The sequence below is a fragment of the Polypterus senegalus genome, chromosome 14 (genome assembly GCF_016835505.1).
Source record: "Polypterus senegalus isolate Bchr_013 chromosome 14, ASM1683550v1, whole genome shotgun sequence".
NCBI classification, from domain to species: Eukaryota; Metazoa; Chordata; class Cladistia; order Polypteriformes; family Polypteridae; genus Polypterus; species Polypterus senegalus.
Genome location: NC_053167.1, coordinates 13,114,147 through 13,141,575, shown reverse-complemented (window position 1 = coordinate 13,141,575; position 27,429 = coordinate 13,114,147). Strand labels below are relative to the sequence as shown.

At 40.0% G+C, this 27,429-nt stretch overlaps 1 protein-coding gene across 4 annotated transcripts in view; it reads right to left on the bottom strand.

The window, feature by feature from the left end:
- Positions 1 to 27,429, bottom strand: part of LOC120515046 (formin-H) — a 220,375-nt gene that overhangs the window by 131,313 nt on the left and 61,633 nt on the right. For all 4 annotated transcript variants that reach the window (XM_039735748.1, XM_039735750.1, XM_039735751.1 and 1 more), the window contains 4 exons: positions 24,614 to 24,771; positions 19,914 to 20,096; positions 18,833 to 19,355; positions 9,132 to 9,294 (listed from right to left, as the gene is read on the bottom strand). In XM_039735748.1, the coding sequence (XP_039591682.1) occupies positions 9,132 to 9,294; positions 18,833 to 19,355; positions 19,914 to 20,096; positions 24,614 to 24,771 (1,027 nt within the window). The remainder of the gene's footprint in view (positions 1 to 9,131; positions 9,295 to 18,832; positions 19,356 to 19,913; positions 20,097 to 24,613; positions 24,772 to 27,429) is intronic.

The following is a 27,429-nucleotide window of genomic DNA, read 5'->3' as shown; positions in this document are numbered from 1 at the left end:
CTTCTGTCTATCTCATTAGATGTGTTGCTACACCAGTAGGGTCAGCAAACCTCTTTACTGAAAGAAAATGACTAGAATTTATTAGAGATTCAAAAGTGGCATTAATTATTTACAGAAATGGCTAAATTGAGACCACTCAAGGGCTTTGTTTCTTAGTAACCAAACAGCTTAATAGCACAAAAATAGAAAATGCAATTGTGGTTCATCACTTTAGGTAAGGTAACTCTGATGCCACTCTCATTTTAGGTGCTTCTTGCTGCCATCCTCTGGATGAGGCAATGAGTCACTTGCAGGATACATAACAAATAACTTAATTATGATACAGAATGCCTTGTTAAAAGCTCTCTGATTATTAGAGCTCATATTAGTCATGTTCAACAACTACCAATTTTGTGGTCTTGCCTTTTTAAAAAGTGAGAAATATACAGGCAAATGAAAAGGACACAAGAAAAAGATCAATAAACTCCAAGGAATCTCTGGTTTGTACAATTACAGTACTTTGCTTTGAACTCCTTAATGATTCTTTAAAACTGTATGTGTAGTCAAACAGTACGAGGAGGATCACCAGTAGATAACTTGACGGATGCAAAGGATAAGGCAATGCCCCAGTCTTCTGCTGGAAGTAACCCGACTTCGCCACTATCTAATGCTAAAACCTCAAGCTTAATTAAAATAGCAAGCACTTCCACATGCATCACCTCCACCCAGCACACTGTGGCATTTCTATGTAGAGCTAATAACTTGATAGGATTTTTTTTTTAATTTGTTTTAAGAAAATAACATAACAGTCTAACTTATACAGGTAGCTTTTAATTTGAAATAGGAACTCAAGTGCAGAATGGAAAAATTCAGGCTCTGATCAAAATCTGCCTTTATCCTGGAGTGCCACCTTCTGGATTTTGGTGAGAATGCAGCATATAGTCTTAATGCAAAGACAGATTTGCTGAGCAACCTACAAATTTAAAAGGCTTTTCAGTTTATGTGAAATTTCACATCTGCTACATTTCATTCATCCATCTTCATAAACTGCTTGTCCAGGGCAGGGCTGTGAGGATTGTACATTTCATTAATTTAGAGTGTAAATTTTCCTTTGAGGTTTAATTAGCTTAAAAATGAATCTACAGTAAGTATTATTGTGATGGCTATGAACTATGGTCACATAACTCAAATCTTTTGAGTTTTTATGTTGGCATGTGGCAAGGTTTTTCTTTTTTTATAAAGGCAGTCATTGGATTCATGCCTATTTATCTTGAACAGTTCATTATTGTCAGCAGTCCATAGGAATAAAGGTGTAGGAAAAATATACACCCAGAATCAATTGCCTGCTTTACATCAGAACTGGTATACACAACAGAAGAGTAACTCAAAGACCAAGAATATAGAAGCAGTTTAGTGGCTTGGAATGAGGTTACATTGGGGCAAGAGACATTAATTATGCCGGTCATTAAATATTCTAATGTGAGTATAGTTTTGGTTTCATTTAAGAGTAAACTAGATCAGGAAGGAGTAAAGGATGAAACCTCTTTGTGTAGAGAAAACTTGAGCTATGTGACTTCTTGTGAATCCCAAATACACAATGATCAGAATATTCCTGCTTCACAAACAACTGATGTTTTCTGCCAGGGATGGGCAGTTTAACTACAAACTTCAGTTAATAAAATCTTCTGAAGTATCCATTGTATGCTACGCTCAAAAGGTATTCGGACAAGTAATATCTTTCATATTTTTTTCAGTCAAGTATGTGCTTAAGGTAAGATATTTTCATGTATGTGAAATCTACAGATTAAAGATGCCATGCCTGGCAAGTAAAGAACAGTAAATGTTCTTTGCATGTATTAGTCCTTTCTCATGCTAACATAGGAGATCACGTGGTTAATCAGTAGTGTATTTGTGTATACTTTGGGGGCAATTTAATTATAAAAAGAGTTAAACAACAGTTATTTGTGAAGCAGCAATATTCTGATCACTCCGCATCCCTGATCACTGATCAGCATTCAAAATAAACTGCGCAACTCAGGTGTTTCCATCCATAAAAAGGATCATCCTTTCAGCAAACAGGACTCTTAACTTTTCAGACACAGATTGTACTTAAATGAAACAAAGAATTTGTGATAGGCTGGCGCCCAGCCCAGGGTTTGTTTGCTGCCTTGCGCCCTGTGTTGGCTGGGACTGGCTCCAGCAGACCCCTGTGACCCTGTAGTTAGGATATAGTGGTTGGATAATGGATGGATGGATGGATGGATGAAACAAAGAATACCACAAATCACCATGTGGCTTTCAGTCAATTATAAACTGTTTCATGGGGTGAAAAACAGGACATTAAGCAGCTCAAATCAAAGCTTTCTAATAACTCGACTTTTGAGAAGAATATATCATGGCAGGGACAGAAGGAGTGGGAGAAGTGGGTGGGCCTAAGTGGGGCGAGGAGGTGTGTGTTTTAAATAACGAAAGAAAAAAAGTGCTTTGGAATCAAGGAACCCCAACTTAGATGGCTTGCAAAACAAAAGGTGCCCAACAGGCATTTGCTTCTTGTATAAAATATGTACAATAATGACAACAATGTTGAAGCAATGATGAAGTGGAACAGAGATTCTAAACTTGTCTGGCTATGCTGTGCTTGCTTGTAAATCCCAACCATTTTATTCAAACCAATGTATATATTGTAAAGGATAGCTGGGACTCTTACCCAGCCAGAAGGAGCTTGCACGGGGCAGTACCTCCCCCGGGATAGAAGAGAGCAATCCCCCTGGCATGCTATGGTGCCACGGGTTTGGAACATGGAAGCTCAACCTTGCTGGAATCTGTGGCCACCACTAGGGGGGTGAATGGTGAATGGCTGAGCCTGAAGATGACCACGGGATACCAGGGGCAATCCTGGGTGCAATATAACAGGAGCCGCCTCTCTCCAATTGGACAGCCAGAATCGGGAGGGAGTGGACAATCCTTGCAGAAGGAGTCATGATGGAAGAGAGAAAAGAAGAGAAGAGATATATATTGTGACATATGATGTATGAGTCTCTGTCTTGGTTATTTATTATTTATTGTTATTTATTGTAGCAGGATCTACCACTCTCCTATACACAGACACAGCAATCAGGCAGGGTTTTGGCCTGGTTAGTGGCCAAGTAATACTGTTACTTGCATTTATAATGTTCCTTGCATCACCCATTGACGACAGCCTTTATAGAGCCCCCGGTTGCCCTGGCAACAGATAAGCTCAATAGTACTTCGGGACTCTCTTCAGCATGTCATCCTGTTGGGGGGAGTCCCAAAAGAGTTTAGAAACCTTAAATCTCCCCACTCAGCTTTGTCCACACCGGTGTGCACAAAGCGACCGTCCAAGCCGGGCTCGGCCAGGTGGGGTGAGAATGTCAGCATTGGTGTGTGCAGCCTGGGATGGTGGTGAACATCAATAGCAAAAGCCTGTAAACTGACAGACCACCGAGTGAGCTAGGCATTCATACCCTTCAGTTTGTACAGCTATTGTAGCAGGGCGTGGTCAGTCACCAGGGTAAACTGCCATTCCCAGAGATAATAACGGAGGGCTTCTACCACCCACTCCAATTCAATAGTCGAAAAATTATGCTCCCTGGGTAGCAGCCTTCTGCTGAGAAACGTGATGAGAGTGTTCTTCATTGTGAGAGCAATGCTCCTAAACAGAAAGCACTAGCCACTGTTTGCAGAATAAATTCCTTTGAAAAGTCTGGATTGTGTAGAAACAGGAATGATGATAAAGTGGCTTTTAGGTCCATGAAAGATCTTTCACAGGTGTTGCTCCAGACAACACGATTCTTTCTGCCCCTTGTCAAGTCAGTGGATGAGCGGCCCGATGTGCAAAATTGGGAATGAACTGCCTGTAATACCCTGCGAGCCTGAGGAAGGCACAAACCTGCCTCTGTGTTTATTACGGGGATATGCAAGCACCTGCCCCACCTTGTCCATTTGAGACTTGAGTAAACCCTTCCCTATGGAATATCCCAGATAGCGGATTTCCGACATACCTAGCTTGCACTTCTTAGGGTTGGCCATCAACCCTGCCAGCCATAAACTGTCAAGCACCACCCGAAGGCGAACAAGATTCCCAGTCATTACTGAAAACGACCACATCGTAAAGATAGGCATTCGCATACATGGAATGGGGACACAGGATCTGGTTCATCATTTGCTGAAACGTTAGTTATGAACCATGGAGACCAAAAGGGAGTGCCATAAATTGCCATAAAACCTGTCCAGAGTGGCGAACGTGGTTTACTCACAACTAGACTCCTCCAAGAGGACCTGTCCAATAACCCTTCTTGAGGTCAAGGGTGGAGATATATGAAGCCTGCCCAAGCTTTTCCAACAGCTCGTCCACACGTGGCATCAGGTACGCATCAGACTTGGAAGTCTTATTCAAATACCTAAAATCAATGCAGTACCAAACAACACAACACAACCGAGTTGCACTTTGTGACAAGTACAAGTAGACTTTGCCATTCGCTTTTGCTTGGCAGAATAATGCCTAATTGGAACATCTATTAGACTTCCTTGTGTTACACTTTCCTTGTTGCCTCTGGTAGGCAATACAGGGGCACCTGTATAGTAACACCGGGTGGAGTGACAATCTTGTGTTCAGCAATCGTGATCCAGCCAGGCATTGACAAAAAGATGTCAGAGTTCCCCTCGATTGGCGATAGAAATTCCGCTTTCTGGGTGTCAGTTAAATTATCCCAAATAGCAACCTTAGTCTCGGGGATCGCTGTAGCCATGACCAGGACTTCGTGACGATTATGCCACTCTTTTAAAAAATTAACATGCAAAATCTTTATGGGTTTCCACCGCCCTGGAATTCTGACTTTATAATTCAATGGGGACATACGCTGTTCTATCACTGCAAGCTCTTGCCCTTTGGCCCGAAATTTATGTGGATAGGATGGAATCAACACCACCATGAGATCCCCCTTTTTAAACTCGCAGACTTTAGTCTTGTCATAATTATGTTTTTGTGTTCCCTGCTCATGCTGCTGATGTCCCACCGCAATAGAGGACAATCTGGAAATCTGCACTTGCAGCAAAATGACTCAGTCTACAAACCTCTCCCCAGGGGGTGTCTCACAAGCCCCCATCCATTCATCCTGAAAAATGCCCAACACCCCGCACAGTCGCCAGCCAAATAATAGTTTGAAAGGGCTCATGCTTGTGGGGCTTCCCAGACAGCAAACAGGAGGAAAGGTACAACTGTATCCTAGGAAGTTGGATTGTCATGGGCTACCCGCAGAATAATCTGTTTTAGGGTTTTATTAAATTGTTCAGTCAGGCCTCTGTCTGCAGATGATAAACTGTGGAGTGTAACTGCTTAATTCCAAAACTTTTGCACAGCTGCTTCATGATACGAGACATAAAGGGTGTGTCCTGATCAGTGAGAATCTCACGAGGGATACCAATATGTGTGAACATATCCAAGAGTGCTTTTGCAATACTGAAAGCCCCTTTTACTCATGGGAAGTATGCCAACAATATCTAATCCCATCCTCTCACAGGGGACATTTAAAATAGGCATCAGTACATGTGTGCCCTGGTGGGTCTGTGTGCAGAAACTATTTGCAAGTCGGGACAGGATTTACAAAATCACTCCACATCCCAGCCCATATTCACTCAATAAAAGCATTTCGAAAAGAGTTCCTTTGTCTTTTCCATGCCGAGGTGACCTGCCAAAATGTGACTGTGAGCAATTTTTAAAACTTTCTCCCTATGCTCATTTGGTACTCCCAATTGTTAGATACAGTATATCCATCATCCATGCAATCAGAAACCATCCGATACAGAAAACCATCCTTAAGTAAAAAATGTGGTGTTTTAAAATGTGGGTTTTCTCTCTCTCCAGATAATAAGAGTCATTTGTGATGTGGGCCTGTCTGAATGCAAAATTCAAGTTGTTATCGGCTCGTTGTAGGTGAGCAAACTCTACCTGGATGGCAGTCTCTGCTTCCTCCATGTTCGATGCAGCATTGCACTCACCTCTCACTGCTACTTCATTTTTGTCTAGGTCCATATTGAGTGCCCGGTCTGTGGATGCTGTTGATGCATGCGACAGAGAGGAAAAGTTTGCAAAGGTGTCCCGGGTCTTCACTTAAGGATTCATCCCCCAGCTCGCTGGAAAACTCCAGTTAAATTTCAAACACGTTTCTTTGACTGACATTGACTGCGGCAAGCCCCTGTCTATCCATTATGAGGGTAGGAGCTCTGCAGGTAGCCAAGACCTGTGGGAAGAGGGCACAACTTTTTCCTATTAGGAGGGGCATGATATGGCAGTCCAAACCTTAAAGTTCTTCCCTTTAAATTTCAGAGGGAGTAATATACAGTAGTCTCGTATGTTTTAATGTCCCAATGGATGCAGCGGATGTTTACTTTGTCTTTGGTCTTATAGGAGGTCAGTCATGGCAGACTACACAGAGGTCACTACCAGGGTCCAACGTGCCAAGAATTCCCGTCTGGCCAACATAATAGAGACCTTAAAATTGTGCTCATTAACATCTTGGGGAAAACTTGTGAGCAACACATCTGGGCCAAACCGATGGCCATTATTTGTGCAGGTGGGAGGTGACATTCCTGAGCCAGATGTCCCAGTTGATCACAGTGAAAGCAGCTGCGTTTAGTCCACACTATGGTGTTCACACTCTGGCGTCTTCTACCCGTGGCTTTGGCGACCCTGAAGGTCTGTGCTCGCTGGATCGAAATTGGGGTCAAACCTGGAGAGCCCCATTGTTTCCAGGTGGCTTGTGCACCCTTTAATCTGTGGGTTAGATCCAGCAGTGGGTGGACGTTGTTTCATCATTATTTCATCACAAAGGCTATTGTCTATCCCTGACAGGACTGCATCAACAGCGAGCTTCTTCACAATGCGCTTCAAAGGATCTCTGCGGATCCAGCTTTGAATAAGGTCCACAAAGCTCTGGTTCGATCCTCGTACAGGGCGATCTGGATCAATATGCCACAGCCGAATCTGGTGCCCCTTGACCACCAGGCTAACAGCTGTGTGGAAGAGGATTTGTTACTTCAGGCAGTATATATATATATATACTGTGGTGGACGGCATCTTCTATATGTGATCCGGGGGAACAAGTATGGACTGAACAGTACCTACCCCAGGACGCTAGATAGCAGCCCACCTGGGTGGCAGTGGTGCCTTGGATTCCCGCAGGGCTCCATGGGAGATGGAGTTCTCTACAACTCTGTTTGGATCTGGGGGTGCCGTCAGGGGGCGCTGCAGTGGTTCTTGAACCATGTGGGTGGAAATGCAGCCGGAAATAAGTCATCAAACACCAGGAGCACTTCTGGGAGGGCTATAAAAGGATCCAGTAGCCACCGCTCCAGGAGGAGGAAGACAAAGCTTGCCAGAGAGGATTGGATGAGAAGAAGAGAAGATTTATTATAATCAGTGTGTGCTATTGTGCTTATTGGGACTGTGTTGTGCCTGTGGGAATGGGGGAAAGGCATTGCCCACAGGCGAAGAAAAGAATAAAAAAACTTTTTTTTATAAGTGTGCCTCTAGTATCTGTCTGTGTCAGGTTGGGTGGCTGGCATGCCCCCTAGTGGTCTTATTACAACACACACACACATATAAACCAGGGGGCTTACCCCCTGCTTGCTTCACTCGCCAACCCCCCTTGCCTGCACCACGCACCATCCACTTCGCTTCTCTGCCGTTCATTTTGGGAAGAGGGGGGCTGAACGCACCCCAATGAGATGCGGTTGCTCCTCCGAAACCCCCTCTTGCCATTTTAGTAAACAGTCAACAAACTTAATTCAGATGGACAGTGCTTTCTTTCTCAGATTGTATGGAATTTTTAGTTAATGTTTAATCTTTTACAATGTATTACAAGTATATACTTAAATGAAGTAGTAGCATTGAATTATTAAAGCATAGCGAAAGGACAATCTAATTTATTAATTCACTTAGTATTATATATAATTTAGTGTAAGACTGGAAACGTGCCTTCACATGGTATTTTAAACAGATGAATGAAAAAACAAGAAATGCCTTTTGGATTAATTAAATCACCAACCCTCCCTTCAATTCCTTGAATTTCTTAATACTTGCAGTAAACATTTTCCAGCGACTTTTGAACTTTGAACCCTCTGGCCTATCATGTTTAACCACTAAGAACTCAGAGTTCACAGGTATTTGCTTCACTTGCATTTCTCCTGTCAGCCGGATAGTGCAATTGATGCAAGTTTCAGTTCAAGCTAATAAGAAAAATGAAATTCATGACAGTAGCAAAGCGGTAACCACTACTTCCTAAAATGTTTACCACAAGGGATCTGTATTATTGTCAAGTCTTCTAGAGGAATGTTGAGTAGACAGATGAGACAGTAAAAAATAAAATAAATTATTTAACCCATGTAATGTCTATTACAAAAAAAAAACAATATTCTATTCTTGTTGCAACTTTTAAGGAAAGTAGTGTTAAGACTTGGGAATGCTTTTCTGTTATCACCTAAAGAAACAACTTCAGGTTTTTATCACAGAATACAAAACTAATTGCCTATCAGTTGAAGCTCATGCACAATTGTAGATAAAAGAACAAGCTTGTAACATGATAGCTCAAAAAGACATTCAAAGGTTTGGATGAAAAAGTCAAAGACTACACCGAAATCTGTAGAAAACATATCAAAGATATCAGCGTTGTTAACATTTGCACATATAACGGTGTTAAAACTCAGCAGGAAATAACAATCAATAAAACCAAAAGAATAAAACTAACATGCAAAAAGCATACAATTCAATTGTTAATGTGTGGAGTGGGAGGCCAATCTAATGTAATGTATGTCTGTGGTATTAGAACCTAACATTTCCCTAATAACAGAGATGTGGTTAGTGCAGCTGCCTCACAGATCCCGCATACTACATTTGTGCCTCTGTTCGGGTTTGTGAATGTTATGTTATTTTCCTAACAAGCCAATGTGGCTGGCTATATAATGTATTATTTTTAGATGTATGAAGTATAGAATTAGGCTTTTCTTTTACTGTGTAATAGAATGAAATAACAGTGTCTGCAGGACTCATACTTGCCTATTAGCAGGACATGTGTAATAATCTTAAATGTTAAATGACATTTTCTTAACTCCACAGAAGTTTGAAGGGTACTTACTGAAGTTATGTGCAATCTTGGGGTTAAGCAAAATGTTTATATTTGCTGCTGATTCCACTCCAACGTTGACTCCTGTATCTTGAATACAGAACTGCTCATATACTTTGGACTCATTTATTTTTATTTTAGAGGTATCACTTTGTGTCCAAAATGTTTTAACAAGCTGCAAAGGAAATTAAAAAAATTGCTTTAGCAAAAATTAATAATTTTTATTTTTTTTTATTTTAATATGTTGAGTTATTAATGAAAAGGTATACAATCTCTTTCAATTACTGAGTTATGTTACCATGTTATAATCTGAAATAGATCACTTCTATATGCTCAAATGATTTTCACTCAAGGAAAAGGCTTGGAAACCACTATGTACCAAGTGTCCTGTAGATAAGCACAATATGGCCAAGGTATGTGGAAACCCCTTCACATTACTATATTCAAGAGTTTCAGCCTCAACTATTGTTAACACGTACATAAAATCAAGCACATAGCCATACCATCTCCTTGGGCAAAAGCTGACTGTAGACTGACTGAAGAGTTCAACAACTTTGATCGTGGCACTGTCATAGTACACCACTTTTTCCACAAGTCAATACGTAAAACTTCTGTACTGCTAGATATGCCCTGGTCAACTGTAAGTGCTGTTTTTGTGAAGTGGAAGTGTCAAGGAGCAGCAATATCTCAGCCACATAATGGTTTAAATAGGTGGAGTGGTGGCTCTGAGGCTAGGGATCTGCACTGGCAATCGGAAGGTTGCCGCTTCAAATCCCGTAAATGCCAATAGGGACTCTGCTCTGTTGGGCCCTTGAGCAAGGCCCATAACCTGCAATTGCTGAGCGCTTTGAGTAGTGAGAAAAGTGCAAAGAATTATTATTATTAATATGAAGCATATAGCCCATAAAATTCAACTATACTCTGTGAAATCACTGACAACAAAGTTCCAAACTGCCTCTGGAAGCAACATCAGCACAAGAACTGTTCATCAGGAGCTTTATGAAATGGGCTTACATGCCTGAGCTGCTGCACACATGTCTAAGATCACTATGTAGAAGCATCAGCTGGAGTGCTATAGAGTAGTGTTTCTCAACCATCTTGGAGTCATGACCCACTTTTTCCCATTTAAGTGGCTTTGCAACCCACTGAGGGGAAGGCTCTCAATTGGTCTATCAGGCAAGATCATCAGACCAGTGACCCACTGCATAACCTACTTGCAACGCACTTCCATTATATGAACAATAGCAACTTGCACCCCACCAACTCCAGCCCACACCACTCAGTAATTAAGAAACACTGGTGTAGGCTATGCCACCATTGGACACTAGAGCAGTGGAAGCGATTTCTCCGGAGTGATGAATCACATGTGGATGCAGGGACAATGCTGCCTACTGTACTGCATAGTGCTAGCTGTAAAATTTGGTAGAGGATGGATAATGGTCTGAGGCTGTTTGTAATGTTTAGGCTAGGCCCCCTAGTTCCAGTGAAGGGTGTGATTAATGGTACAGCATACAAAGACATTTTAGACAATTGTACGCTTCTAACTTTGTTGCAACAATTTTGGGAAGTTTCTTTCCCATGCTAGTATGACCATGCCCCCGTGCCAGGTCCATAAAGACATGAAGGAACTCAAGTGCCCTGCACAGAGCTCTGACCACAACCCTACTGAACAACTTTGGGATTATCTGGAGTACAGATTGCGAGCCTGGTCTTCTTGTCCAACCTCAGTACTTGATGCCACAAATGTTCTTTATACTGCTTGAGCACAACTTCCCACAGATTTGCTTCAACGTCTTGTGGACAACCTTCTCAGAAGAGTGGAGGCTGTTATACCTGCAAAGGAGGTGCCATCTCCATATTAATGCCCATGCTTTTGGAAAAGAATGTACAACAAGATCATATGCTGTAGGTGTGATGGCCAGGTGTCCACAAACGATTGGCAATGTAGTTTACAAACAGGCATTAACTCCAAGAGCTGCTTCAATAGTTAAAACTCCCTTGTCACTAAAGAAGCAAAGATTTAACCAAGAATGTGAGGATCACTCCAAAAAGTGTCTTAATAATGACAAAATTCATTGTAATTTTTAACTACTTAAATAATGTCTGATATTACAATTAAATCCAACCTAAACAATAACTATTAGTTTTTACTCAGCTACAGCTTACTACAAGAAAATTCATTCATAATATGTATGTTCCCTTCAAATACTAAGCTGTGGATTTCTGCTTTGGTTTCATTTGGCTTGATAGGATTTCACTTGCATTGGGATAGGACCGAGAGTGATCAGAGTGCACTTTGAATTGCTCTAAAGTATAAAATGAGAGAATAAGAAAAGCCATAATATTCTAAATGTATACGTTACTCATGTACACAAACACAGAGTAGAAAACAAGAGATTAATAAATGCACATTGTGACAGGCAATGCCATTCTAGACAAAACTCAAAAAGAACCTCCTCTGTGGCATAGCCGTTAAAGTGTGTAAGCAATAATCATTTAATATTTTATTTTGCCTATACTACTTAGTCTTAGTTCATGTTAACATGAATAAATCTGAAAATTCTGGGGGGTTTTTTAGGTTTTCTGTTCACACTACTGTAGCTATTTTCAGATAATTTTCTAAAATTTTATTGTCATCTCTGAAATGTCAAAAACATACAAAATCTTTCTTATTGGCCAATACATGTTTCATCAGCCAAGAGCACCATAAGTTTTCAGAGCAAAACCAAAGTAAATCAAATTGAAAGAACAAATTGAAATAAAGGACTTCATTGTGGCAAGGGAAAGTGTAATTAAGCAGCATAGGATGGTGGTCTGTAGGATGACATTGAAGATCAAGAAGAAGAGGAGTAGAGTGAGGGCAGAACCAAGGATCAAATGATGGAAGTTGAAAAAGGAAGACTGCAAGGTTGAGCTCATGGAGATGGTGAGACAGGCACTGGGTGGCAGTGAAGAGTTACTAGACAGCCAGGCAACTACAGCAGAAGTAGTAAGGGTGACAGTAAGAAGAGTGCTTGGCATATGGACATATGGACAGAGGAAGGAGGAAAAGGAAACCTAGTGGTGGAATGGGGGAAGTACAGGAGAATATACAGAGGAAGAGGATGGTGAAGAAGAAGTGAGATAGTCAGAGAAATGCAGAAAGTAGACAAGAGTACAAGGAGATAAAGCGCAAGGTGAAGAGAGAGGTGGTGAAGGCTAAAGAAAAGGCGTATGATGATTGTATGAGTGGTTGGACATTAAGGAGGGAGAAAAGGACCTGTACCGATTGGTTAAACAGAGGAACCAAGCTGGAAAAGATGTGCAGCAGGTTAAGGTGATAAAGAATAAAGATGGAAATGTACTCACAAATGAGGAGGGTGTGTTGAGCAAATGGAAAGAGTACTTTGAGAGGCTGATGAATGAAGAGAATGACAGAGAGAGAAGAGGTTGGATAATGTGGAGATAGTGAATCAGGAAGTGCAACGGATTACCAAGGAGGAAGTAAGGTAAGCTATGAAGAGGATGAAGAATGGAAAGGTCGTTGGTCCAGATGACATACCTGTGGAAGCACAGAGGTGTTTAGGAGAGATAGTAGTGGAGTTTTTAACCAGATTGTTTAATTGAATCATGGAATGTGTGAGGATGCCTGAGGAGTAGGGAAGAAGTGGACTGGTACAGATTTTTAAGAATAAGGGGGATGTGCAAAGCTGTAGTAACTACATGGAGATATAATTGATGAGCTACAGTATGAAGGTATGGGAAAGAGTAGTGAAAGCTAGATTAAGAAGGGAGGTGATGATTAGTGAGCAGCAGTATGGTTTCATGGCAGGTAAGAGCACCACAGATTTGATGTTTACTCTGAGGGTGTTGATGGAGAAGTATAGAGATGGCCAGAAGGAGTTGTATTGTGTCTTTGTGGAGATGGAGAAAGCATATGACAGGGTACCTCGAGAGGAGTTGTGGTATTGTATGCGGAATTCAGGAGTGGCAGAGATGTGTGTAAGAGTTGTACAGGATATGTACGAGAGAAGTGTGACCGTGGAAAGGTCTGCGGTAGGAGTGATGGATGCATTTAATGTGGAGGTGGGATAACATCAGGGATCAGCTCTAAGCCCTTTCTTATTTGCAATGGTGGTGGACAGGTTGACAGACGAAATTAGAAAGGAGTCCCCGTGGTGTTTGCTGATGACATTGTGATATGTAGCGAAAGTAGGGAGCAGGCCAAGGAGACCCTGAAGAGGTGGAAATATGCTCTAGAGAGGAGAGGAATGAAGGTCAGTAGGAACAAGACAGAATACATGTGTGTGAATGAGACGGAAGTCAGTGGAATGGTAAGGATACAAGGAGTAGAGTTGGCAAAGGTGGATGAGTTTAAATACTTGGGATCAACAGCACAGAGTAACAGGGATTGTGGAAGAGAATTTGAAAAAGAGAGTGCAGGCAGGGTGGAATAGGTGGAGAGTGTTAGGAGTAATTTGTGACAGACGGTTATCAGCAAGAGTGAAAGGGAAGATCTATAGGACGGTAGTGAAACTGGCTATGTTATATGGGTTGGAGATAGTTGCACTGACCAGAAAGCAGGAGACAGAGCTGGTGATTCAGAGTTAAAGATGCTAAGATTTGCATTGGGTGAGACAAGGATGGACAGGATTAGAAATAAGTACATTAGATGGTAAACTCAGGTTGGATGTTAGGGAGACAAAGTCCGAGAGGTGAGATTGCGTTGGTTTGGACATGTACAGAGGAGAGATGCTGGGTACATAGGGAGAAGGATGTTAATGATAGAGCTGCCAGGCAAGAGGAAAAGAGGAAGGCCTAAGAGAAGGTTTATGAATGTGGTAAAAGAGGACATGCAGGTGATGGATGTAACAGAGCCAAGATGTAGAGTACAGGAAGATATGGAAGAAGATGATCTGCTGTGGTAACCCCTAACAGGAGCAGTCAAAAGAGGAAGAAAAAGGATTTTGTGGACAGATGCTAAAGTGCAAATGCTTTTCAAAGTTACAAAAGACTATAGGCCTGACAAAGTTTAGGAAAATAATAATAATAATTGCATTTATTTAAGGCTTTTCTAGCTATTCAATGTGCTTTACATAGACAGTGGGAAGCCACTTGAACCACTACTAATGTACAACATCCACCTGGATGATGTGACAGCTGCCATTATTGTGTCAGTACATTCACCACACATTAGCTATTAGGTGGTGAAGAAGTTTGAAAGAGATAGCCCATTAGAGACAGGGGTGATTAGGGGGCCAGAATGGGCATGGCAGTGATGGGCTACTTAGCCAGGACATCTTTTTGAAAGATGCTCAGTTATCTTTTATGACCACAGAGTGTCAGGACCTCAGTTTTATGCCTCATTTAAAGGACTGATAAAGTGGATAAATTAAATAAAGAGAAGTATTTGAGAGCACAGAAGCTGTCAGCTGAGACTGGGGAGTTAGGAAAAGATCTATACAAACAGTAAAGGAGAAATCACAAAGGAAAAACTGACAAGTCACTATCTGATCAAATGACAATCATGTATGCCTTTTCAGAAAACTTCATTCTTACCAGCCACATTGCTGATGTCAAATTTATACTTTGTACACTTCGGTGAACATTTTCATTACCAACAATAAAAAAAATAAAATGCTCTTTTAATGTGGATGGAAGGCCAAAAGGAAAAAATGATGCATTTTCAATGTCTGGGCTAGGTCTGAGTAGGCCCATTTTTATACCTTCGCTTATTTAACAGCCCAACACTGGGCCATTGCAGAGGAAACTATTTGTAGTATTTTAAGAAGTTCTGATGCCTTATGTTGCTGTTTTGTGGTGGTGTCAGTAAGCAGCTTTTACAGCCTTCATTCTGTTTTTTAAGTTTGTATGTTTTTCTCCAATTGGTCTGTATGAAGAATTATGCAAGATGCTATAATGTTTAAAAAACTGTGCTAAAACAAATCATCAAGACTATAAATTCCTGCTTTCTACGCAAAGTACTTGCACAGACTCTGCAAGAAAGCTTTAGATAGATAGATAGATAGATAAGTCCAACTTGGTATATGTCCTGTTTGGACGTGAAAAATTTTGCTTGGCATACAACCTTTGTTTGGAATACCTCTCTCGAGACAAAGCCACAACTGCCCACGAGCGTCAGTATGCCAGATGCCAGCATTCAGTGAACAACCCGCGCTATAACTCTGTGTGAATTTTCACATGATTTTGTGTTTTTTCATGTAAATTTGAATCGATTGTTGAAAAGTATGAAGGTGGCATGCATATCCGGAACATGGCTGCTACATACCATATGCCGAGACCGACGATATCTGCAATTGTGAAAAACAAAGACGTTATTAAAAAGTAAAGTGAGGTTAAATTTTCATTTATTTCATCTAATTGCTTTTGTATGTATGTATTTTAGTATTAAGCAGTGTTTATATTATTTTATACAACCCCATCAATGTATAATATGCCAATAACAATAGAATTGGATCATGGCATTTTCCCTTTATTTCTTATGGGAAAAATGTTTGGTATACATCCTGTTTGGTATAAGTCAAAGGATTTGGAACGGATTAAGGATGTATACCGAGGTACCACTGTACTCATCTTAATGGTTAAATGTGCTTTACTCCAGAAGACTCATCACACCAAGTAAGATCATTTTCACTTTTGAGGCATTTTACATTAACAAGTAACCTGGTCAGTGTAATTTGAAGACTTCTTGTAATATGTGTTTAAAACACCATATGATGTCAGAGGTGCTTTGTGTGAGGACGTAACAAAACCATCTTTGGGAACTGTGAGTAATTTAGTAACCAGGTAAGTGCTTAAAAATGTAAAGCAAGAGTACACCCTGCACACCCTGCACACAGACAGCAAGTTTTGTACTTGAAAAAGATGTCCAAGTCCTCCGTTCGAGTGTAATTCTCAAAGTGGAACAACTTAGACTATGTTAACTGATGTGAAAGGTGGAGCATTTCACATTTATGTATCTACTTCATCTAAGAGTCAGTTATTACATTTTTTGTTCACTAAACAGTTTTGTAATAATGAGTCATATTCAAAAGTAATAGCGATAACAGAATGCAATTCCATATGTTAATAGAGTACATTAAATACGTGCTTTTTAACAGCACTTTACAACGGAGTGTATATAGGCTTGTGTTGGCTCAATGCCTTTCATACAGAGCAGACTGCAATTCAAGTGATGTGAAAATGCCATCAATTGATGTGTTAGCAGAGGCGGGTCTGTGATTAATTGTGGTGAGATTTCTTAAATATAACATTTTTGAAAGTATATCTAATAGAGTAGAATCCATTAATTAGTAATTGATAAATATCTATTAATACAACACGACTAATGTTAGCATAAAATCAGCATCAATGTTACCCTAGGAAAGGAGAAAAGGAATTGAAATACACTCACCTAAAAGGATTATTAGGAACACCTGTTCAATTTCTAATTAATGCAATTATCTAATCAACCAATCACATGGCAGTTGCTTCAATGCATTTAGGGGTGTGGTTCTAGTCAAGACAATCTCCCAAACTCCAAACTGAATGTCAGAATGGGAAAGAAAGGTGATTTAAGCAATTTTGAGCGTGGCATGGTTGTTGGTGCCAGACGGGCCGGTCTCAGTATTTCACAATCTGCTCAGTTACTGGGATTTTCACGCACAACCATTTCTAGGCTTTACAAAGAATGGTGTGAAAAGGGAAAAACATCCAGTATGCGGCAGTCCTGTGGGCGAAAATGCCTTGTTGATGCTAGAGGTCAGAGGAGAATGGGCCGACTGATTCAAGCTGATAGAAGAGCAACTTTGACTGAAATAACCACTCGTTACAACCGAGGTATGCAGCAAAGCATTTGTGAAGCCACAACACGCACAACCTTGAGGCGGATGGGCTACAACAGCAGAAGACCCCACCGGGTACCACTCATCTCCACTACGAATAGGAAAAAGAGGCTACAATTTGCATGAGCTCACCAAAATTGGACAGTTGAAGACTGGAAAAATGTTGCCTGGTCTGATGAGTCTCGATTTCTGTTGAGACATTCAAATGGTAGAGTCAGAATTTGGCGTAAACAGAATGAGAACATGGATCCATCATGCCTTGTTACCATTGTGCAGGCTGGTGGTGGTGGTGTAATGGTGTGGGGGATGTTTTCTTGGCACACTTTAGGCCCCTTAGTGCCAATTGGGCATCATTTAAATGCCACAGCCTACCTGCGCATTGTTTCTGCCCATGTCCATCCCTTCATGACCACCATGTACCCATCCTCTGATGGCTACTTCCAGCAGGATAATGCACCATGTCACAAAGCTCGAATCATTTCAAATTGGTTTCTTGAACATGACAATGAGTTCACAGTACTAAAATGGCCCCCACAGCCACCAGATCTCAACCCAATAGAGCATCTTTGGGATGTGGTGGAACGGGAGCTTCGTGCCCTGGATGTGCAATCCCACAAATCTCCATCAACTGCAAGATGCTATCCTATCAATATGGGCCAACATTTCTAAAGAATGCTTTCAGCACCTTGTTGAATCAATGCCACGTGGAATTAAGGCAGTTCTGAAGGCGAAAGGGGGTCAAACACCGCATTAGTATGGTGTTCCTAATAATCCTTTAGGTGAGTCTATGTTCCTCATTTAGCAGTTAATATTAAACACAATAATTTGTTATAATTGTATAAATAAGTAAAAACTTGAAAGGAACTGATTTATTGTATAATGGAATATGAAAGGTACACACAGGCAAAGACAATCAGGGGCTTGCTGCAATAGTTCATATATATTTGGAACTGAAAGATCAAGGCAAGGGTTGGGCACCAGAGATCAGGGTCTTAAGCAACTGAAGCCTCCCACCTCCCAACACCACTGTCCATTCTTAAACTCCTCCTATGTTAATATCAATTAGGGCAGCTCCACGTTTCCTGTGTTATTAATTCATTCAAACACCATTTAGCTGCAGGTTGATAATGTGGGATCTTTAGAATAATAACCTACAGACAATATTGTTCAATGGCGTCTTTTTTGTTCCTACATAATTGCTACCCCTTTCATTTACTTCTAGAGAAGTGACTTTTTTGTGCTCTATTAATTAATTTACCTAAAGCAGCAGGAGAAGGGTGCTGGTGTGTAAACTGTTTTCACACGCACTCTCTTCCCAGAGTTTGATTCACTTGCATTTAGCATCTGAGCAGCTGTCAGATGAGTAGAAGAATAAGATATACAAAATATACAAATTCAAGCAACCGCAATTGAAGCAGTAAACAAATTCCTATTTCAAGTCACACACAATGTTTCTTCATTTTAAGATGGACGAGTTCACAAATTTGCCATGTTTTTCAATGTGAAAATTTGAAATTGTAAAACTTCGCACAGGGCAACCTGTTTGAGATATCTGAGTGAAAATTTGAACTGTCTCGACCAAGTTATTTGAAGAAAATGTGTGCCACATCTAAACAAAATTAGTCCACATTTGGCAGTGTTGTTTAATGTAGACAGACAGACATGAGCTTTTGCAATAGTTGCATCATGCATTATATGCTAACACACCTAAAAAATTACTCTGAGCTGCTCTTAGAGACTATCCAAAGATGCCAGTAAAATATTACATAGCAGTGTCTGAATCAAACCATGTGAAGACAGTATGACACAAGTGAAAGTATTTTACAAAACAAGCATTAGACAGATGCATTGAGAAACATGAGAGAACACAGGTATGTTGAATTAGCTCACCTTGTCTTGGGGCAGAAGGTCCCAGTGAAATGGCTTTGTTCTTTTTGATACTGGCTGGAAGGCCCTTTTCCCTGGAGGAGGAGGAGGAGGAGGTGGTGCTGCTATAGTAACGGACAGAGGTACTGGTTTTAAAGGCTCTGAAGAGTTACTCCCACTTACAGTAAAACTTGGAGAGGGTAATGGAAACAGTATTGAAGATACTTGGTTAGAGAGAGACTGTGAATTGCGTAAAGCCTGGGTGCGCTTTGTGGGATGCCCTGAGGGAGACACTGGAGGTGATACTTGAGAATTGATGTCCTTTGAGGAGATCATCTTCTTTTGTTCCAACTGATTCTCACACTTATTTTCCAGTGATGGTGCGTTCTCTATGGTAGAATACACAGCCTTACATTCAGATGTCGACTGATCCTGGGACTTGAGCTTCCAGTGAAGGCACTGCTTGTCAATGACTGCCACCCATTGATCCCTGTCCTTTTTGATGTCGTCAGTACTTTTGAATGCATTGGTAACTGGCACTCGAAACCTGAGACAGGAAAACTTGACTTTAGGAAAACAACACTGCAAGTGCGGTAGAGCTAGGAAGTGGCTCATGTGCTGTGTTGTAGTCTACATGGCCAAACTGAGTCTATATTACTCATACATAAGGCTACCTGAGCAACACATTTATGTTGTCACTGTTGCAAATGAAAGGTTCCGTTTATTTAACATTATGATTTGTTTTAGAACAAAGTACCAGTAAAATGAAAGTAAATGTGCCAAACACAACAGAAACAGGATTAAACACTGACTAACTTCAAAACTGTTAATAACACCTACAGTAAGTGGATTAACTACCTCCTGAAAAAAAATCTTTACTGTTTCTAATAATTGTTCCAATAATGCCACCATTGCTTTTTCATTTTTCTTCATGCAGGGGCACACAGCATGTTATTGATTGCCACTTACATGAAATACTATCAAGCTTTCATGCTGTTATGCTTAAAGTTTGCTCAAAACTGAAATAACTCACTCTTTTTTGTTTTAGACAGAACTTCAGCAAATTGTTAACATTTTCAAAGATAAGAACTATTCCAAAGCTCACCGATACTCATTCTTTTTTGTGTGCACAGAAAAAGTGTCACATCCATGTAACTTTTCAGCACTAGCATTTCCATCCGAGAAGTGGATCACAGTAGATATATATCTCTGATTACAGTCATTATCCTTGGAGAGATGGTCAGTCTGACACAAAACAAGTTCTCCTTCATGCAACTCAGCACGATACCTGGCGCAAGAGACAAATGACAAAGAATTAGTTGCATGGTGCAAGAAATAAGGAATGATACAAAAGAACAGACGGCCTAATGAAAAGTGCTATCATATGATTACCTAGTGTCACTGTCTGTTTTGTATCACAGCTCCTCTGTTACCTTTAATCCAGGTCTCTTCTTTGGTGACCTTATGCAATTTGGTCAATGGATGAAATAATGAATATATTTGTAAGGGAGTTTGTAAGGATAGAATTTCCATATTTATAAAGGTGAGTGTGTGAAGATGACTGTTTATATGACAGTTTATATGCCATGCATATACTTCACTGTGCATAAATAAAGAATCAGGTATATAGTAGATGTCTGCATGAATGTGTATGCATAAACTGTTTTACAACACGGATGATGGAGCTGTGAATAAATGTGTGTGCACAACCAGTATACAGGATTTCACAGCCTCATTGCTAAAGCAGGCAAATGTATTTGTAAACAACTTTTTTTCCAGAGGCAGACTGTATAAACTTTATTGGAGTTGGATGTCTGTTTTGAAATTCATGAGTCTGGCATTACTATACGCAGCAAATGTATCTTTCTTACATATTTGGTGTGTGTCCCTCCACCTTTGGAGGCATTCTTGTAAATTGTCTTCTGTGAGGTCCTTCAGTATGTCAGTTACAAGTCTTTAGATATTTTTAATCAGTCACAATCAGTCAGACAGTTTAGCACCTGGGTTACAACCAATAATAGCAAAGCAAGATTTGGCTCTCACACAAAAGAGCATGGTGCATGCTGCCACCAAATTTCTGTTCTCAATACTGTCATCTTACCTTGGCTCTCTCCTCTAGGCCTATAGGTGAAACACACTCCTCCTCGTGGCTTTCTGAAGCTCTACCTAGTCTATGCTTGGGACAGATAAAATGAAATCTACAAAGTCAAAGACTCAGGCTGACCTAGATAAGTGTTCATCTCTTCTATCCTCCTTCTTTTCTGCTGCTGCCAACAATAAGATAAGTCTACTCCATCCTAATGACTGTTGATGACTTTGCAACCTATTTGTCCTACCTCTTGGGCAGATCCTACCATGTGTACTGGGGAGGAAAGAAGTCAAGTGTGCACCGGGCAAGCACAGAGTTGTCTCAAGGAGCGGTGCTGGTTTCTATCATCTTCTGTCTATAAACCTGTGGCCTCATGTATAAGCGGTGCATATGCACAAAAATGTTGCATACTCCCATTTCCACGCTCAAATTGCCCTAAACTTGGCGTAAAGCCATGCACATTTTCAAGGTAGCTGAAAGCCTGCCATACGCAAGTTCTCCGCTTGGTTTTGCAAACTAGTGGCACCCAGTGTAAAAGCAGGGCTTTTGTTCAAGTGTGGTTTCCCTTTCTTTTTTAGATCCACATCCCTGACATGGCGTTATCATATACACTGAAATTATCCGCATATTGTTTATTAGTTTAAGGCATCTGATTGTAATTAACCTGTAACAATATAATGGTCCATGAAATGGCCAAACTATTCCAAATACCATAGCTGCTTTAGCGTTGTTACTCTCACTGCACCTTCTTCTTCTTCTTTCAGCTGCTCCTGTTAGGGGTTGCCACAGCGAATCATCTTTTTCCATATTACTCTCACTGCACCACTCAGAGTATTTATATCACTGTATCTGAGTGTGAATCACAGCTGTACAGCAGCTGATTGGAAAGAGAATTTTCAGTACAGCATCAAGCACACTTTGCCTCCACCATGCTGTCTACTGAACTGCTCTCATATGGCAAACGCTTCAGAGCCTTTCCTGTACGGCCCTTGCGGTTCAGAAACAGTTTCATCCCAAGAACTATAAATGCACTCAATCAAGTGCTCCTTGTAGAACTGTTTGTACTTATAAGTACAATTACCTCACTGTAAACTTGCGATACAGTTGCGATACAACCTGAGCCACTTTTTAATGAACGTATTTACACATGATGACGATATCATTTTTAAGACGAAATGCAGCAAAATATGTTTATTACATTATACAGATAAAATGTTAACATCATTTAAATAATCTATATTGTTAATAATTAAACATGTGAGGACACAGTGGCGCAGCAATAGCTAGTTCAGGGATTGTTCCTGCCTCACTCTGTATTTTTGCTGGAGATGGCGTGACACTGGAAGGATAGATAGATAGAATAAACATGTTCTATGAAGATATTTCAATGTTCTTTAAAAGTTTTGAAGAATTGGCGTTTTAAGCTTACAGATGGCTTAACATCTAATACAGAGCTGATTGTGTGGCAATTGGTTACTTGGAGAAAGAAAATGAAGAACAGGAATTGGAGGTTAGTACGTTTGAAAGAGACAGTACTGCTGTAATAAATTATTTCATCGAAGGTCGTGCACAGTGCTGCAAGCATCTTGCAGGAGGAAGGAAAAATCTTTGGACGAGGCTCCAGCTTGTCACTATCACTGCACCACCGTGTTCCCATGTTTGATAACATGCTTTAACTCCTATCATCATAAAAGTGATATCACATATACTGTACATCTCGGTATTTTAATTATTCAGAGAGCTGTAATATCACGAATGTAATGGATTCTGTGTCCTGTCGGAGGAAGATAAAGCCCGTTTAAGAGGCACATAGTGATTCACATACATAGAGCACATAGAAGAACACATACAAAACAAAGCATTTAATGTGCTACTTTAGTTACGATGGTATTTGAGAAACTCGTAAATTAAACGATTTTAAGATGAAGTTTATGATGTTCTACTTTAATGACAAAATAAACTATTTGATTAAAGTGGAAATTTTGAGATTACAGTTGACATTTCAAGCTTTTTTCTCACTATGACCTTATTTTTTTTCTCTTCTCTGTACCCTAATAAGCTTTCTTATGACATTCAGATGGTGGGCTACGACTCGCATTTTTATGACGACTTTGATATCTGACAAGTTCTTTTTTATTTCAGGCACTGAGTGACTTTGTGAACTTGAGCTTTCGAGTTTCTCCGACACTCTATGTTACTCGATAAACTTCCTTTTGTTGTTTATACCACTGTTTAAACCAAGAAATAGTACGTTTTTCCTTGCCTCCACTTGGTATTCGCTGAAATTCTTCTATTTCCCCCCCATGCTTTGCATTGCCTTTTCACAGAACGCTGAGCTTAAGGGCTATTTATATTGATTTGCATATTCAAAGATGTGTAATTCTGGGAGGAGGTTGGGTGGGTCAGCAGGCAAGTGCACGTGTGTTACTTTTCACGCTGACCGGGATTTAAGGAGCGGAAGAACGCTGAAGTTGGCGAAAACACAGATTTATGCATCTTGATTTTGTTGCGTGTACGCACATTTCTGCTTTTGTCCTAGGCCATGGTTTAGTGTGAATTCTACACACGGCGTTAAGCATGAGGCCCCTGGTCACTAGGCCCCATCATCTAGTCCCATGGTTCCTCTTTTCAGTGCTATGGTGAGAATATGCAGCTGGATTCGTCATTCACTTCATTCACAGTGTATCAGATGGAATTTCTGCATGACTCACTGACATTGCAACCTAGACGAAAGCGCATCATCTCCAGCTCAACCTGGCAATGACAGACTTTCTTGTTATCCCAGCTCATTCATCTATTCAGCATCCCATTTCTGTTCTGCTTGGCACAATATTCTTAATGCCCACGAAGTCTATATGCAACATTAATGTGGTAATTGACAACCAATACTTCACTGACCATATTGCCTCTGACTGACTCTACAGATTCACTCCGTACAATATGTGCAAGATCAAACCATATCTGATGGAGAATGCAGTACAACATCTGGTCCAGGCTTTGGTCTTGTCACGTCTGGACTATTGCAACTCTCTGCTGGCAAGAGTACTTGCATGTGTTTTCAAGCTGCTATAGATGATTCAAAATGCATGGGCATGTCAGGTGTGTAATCAAGCAAGGACACATGTCACTCCTCCTTTCAGGTTACTACTTTGGCTACCTATGGAAGCATGCATTAATTTCATGCTTGCCTACAGTGTAGTCAATGGGTCAGCATCTATGTATATTGAGACACTTCTCACCCAATAAAGTCTGATGATGATGGGCATCTGGTGATGGCATTTCTGCATGGCATCAAATCTCAATCCAGACTCACTACATGTAACTTCTAGCTGATGGAATGAGCTGCCCACCTTCATCTGAATATCTGACCCAGTATATATGCTTAAGAAACATTTAAGGACTATCCTATTCAGTAACTTTCTGTGTAATTCACATAATTCTTATGTTTTTGGAACCAAGAAGGTGTGCCTAACTTGTGTTTTTGTTTTTGAGCTGTTCACTTGTGGTCAATTTTGTAAACTTGTCCTGTACCACATGTTCTTAGATAGTCTCCCCAATTGATGTTTACTCAGTTATGTTGATCTCTTTTGTAATTTACTTTGGATAAAAGTATCTGCCAAGTAAATAAATGAAAATGTAAACAATGTCAAGGTGATGCATTACTTCAACATGCAGTTATACTATATAAATATAAAAGAAACTGAAGAATCCCATACCTCACCCACTTGATAGATGCCAATCCACCTTTTTCTAGATCAAGCAGTCCATCACATAAAACTCCTGTTCTGGTTGGCACCTCATAAACGGTCTCATTTTCTTGCTCAGGCATGGAGTATATATTATCAAATATGATTTTATTTATGAGTTCTATGATCTAAATAAATAAGAAATAAAATAAAGAAACTGAGATGCATCATATCTCAATTCAACAATTCTAAAGCTAAGCACACTTTGGTTTTATAGATACACCAAAACATCTGTGGATCAAGTATGTACAGATTAGTAGGCAACAATGTAATAGATCTTCATAGCAGGCACAACTGAACAATTGCTGGAACAATGGCAATTCACAAAAATTTCAGCAAAGTACAATACAGGGATCAGTGGTATAGTGTGAACAGGCTGCTCTGCCTCAAAGCTTTAGAAGTCTGGCCAGTCCCATCACTGTCAGTAAATAATAATAATAATAATAATAATAATAATAAGTTTTATTTAGGTAGCACCTTTCATACACTCAAGGACACTTTACAATTCAATAAACACATTAACAAGACAATAGAAACTACATACAAGAAAATGAATGACACTCATTGAAGAGATGTGTTTTTAAAATGAGTATGAAATTAATAATAGATTTTTCCTTACAAAGTCTGAGAGGAAGAGTGTTCCAAATTTTAGGGGCTCTCACACTTAAAGCTCTGCCACCCATAATTACTAACCTGTATTTAGGTACAGCGAGTAGGTTAGCATCTGATGATCTTAATGCACGGGCAGGAGTGTAAGGAAGCAGCAGCTCAGACAGATAATGAGGGGCTAAAACATGAAGGGCTTTAAAGGTGAGAAGAATAATTTTATATTTGATTCTTGAAGAAACTGGTAACCAATGCAAATCATAGAGGACAGAAGTGATGTGAGCAGATTATTTAGTGTGAGTAAGTACACGAGCAGCAGAATTCTGAACATATTGTAATCTATTGATATACTTAGTCAGGAGGCCATAAAACAATGCATTGCAATAGTCCAGAAGGGTAGTGATGGAAGCATGAATGAGTGTTTCAGTATCCTCCACACTGAGGTAAGAATGCAGATGAGCAATGTTACAGAGATGAAAGAAGCTGTCTGTACTATTGATCAAATGTGTGATTGAAAAGTAAGAAGTTGATCAAAGATGACACCTAAATTATGGACTGATGCTGAGGGCTCACCCAGGATCCCATCAATGTCAATTTGTAGCCCACGAAGGGTAGAGATGACAGATTTAGTACCAGCTAATAAGGTTTCTGTTTTATTAGGATTAAGTTGTAAAAAATAATCTGTCATCCAATGATTGATTTCCTGAATGCAGTCAGTTAGTGCAACAGATGAGGATATTGCAGTTGCATCAACACTTACATAAAGTTGTGTGTCATCGGCATGGCAGTGGAAGCTTAAACCATATCAACGAATAATTTTACCTAATGGGAGCATATAGATGTTAAAGAGAACTGGACCTAGAACTGACCCTTGAGGGATACCTTATGTGAGTGAAGTAGTGGCAGATTTGGATTCCCTAATAAAGACGTAATACTGGTGATCACTGAGGTATGATGTGAACCAAGAAAGAGCAGCACCAGAGATACCAATAGCTGAAGTCAGGACAGTAAAATGTCATGGTTATCTGCATCAAATGCTGCACTTAAGTCAAGCAGAACAAGAATAGTGGCCATCTCAGAATCTGTGATTATAAGTAAGTCATTGGTTACCTTAAGTAAAGCAGTTTCAGTGCTATGTATGGCTCTGAATCCAGATTGAAAAGGCTCAAGGCAATAAGAAATTAATTAAAGTTTTCCCTAGGTCTGCATGGACTGATCTCAGGGCACTCCTGTTTTCTTAAACCAATATAAAGACATTCAGATTAGGCACATTGCCTTCTCTAACCTGGCCTTGTGAGAGTGAATGCAGTTGTGCAGCCAGTGATGGAAGTGTTCCATCCATAATCGATTTACTGTACATTATATAGCTAATTTGTCTGAAACAAGTTTTGGCCCCCTGCAACCTTGTAAATTGTCACAGGTAAAGAAAATGGATTAATAGAATTAAAGGGATCTTTGAATGCCTAATTAGCTTTCCCTTCAATACTCTGCGAAAGCATGTTGCTTTTCATTTTAACCATATGTCTCAATCAGCGATGAAAAGAATTGATGCTAGCTGAACCGACAGATGGAAAGGAAGCAAAAACACATCTGCTGGATGCCAGGCTCATGTAAAAATATAAATATTCAGATTTTCTGTAGCATGCATACCAGGTCTTTAAGAATCTGCTACAATCACAAAGAAGAAAAATGTCAGGATATGTCTGCTTCTAACTGAGATGAAAACATAGGCTCATATGATACAATTTACTTTGCAAATTAAAAATCCAAAGCTAGGTGGATCATTTGAAATTTCAAACACATCTGATCTTGGATGTGTCCAAAGATTATACAATACAATGTCCTCTTCAAATCAAGTCTAAGTTATATTACACACTTTTTCTTTGATTTCTAGTTTGGCCTTTGATCAGATATACTCATACATTGAAGCTAATTTAAAAAAAAAATAAAAAAATATCAAAACCCTACAGAGACATGCTGCTTTGTATCACTTTCTTTCCACATCTTTTCCTAGGATGCTGATCTAGGGAACAAAGAGTCATAACTATTTTGTAGAATAAATAATTGTTGCCCAACCAAGGTTCAATTTATCTAAACTTAAGACATGATGAGGACAAAGTAACTATTCACATGACCATATGTCCAAATATTTAAAGATCAATATCTAGTCCTTCAAATAG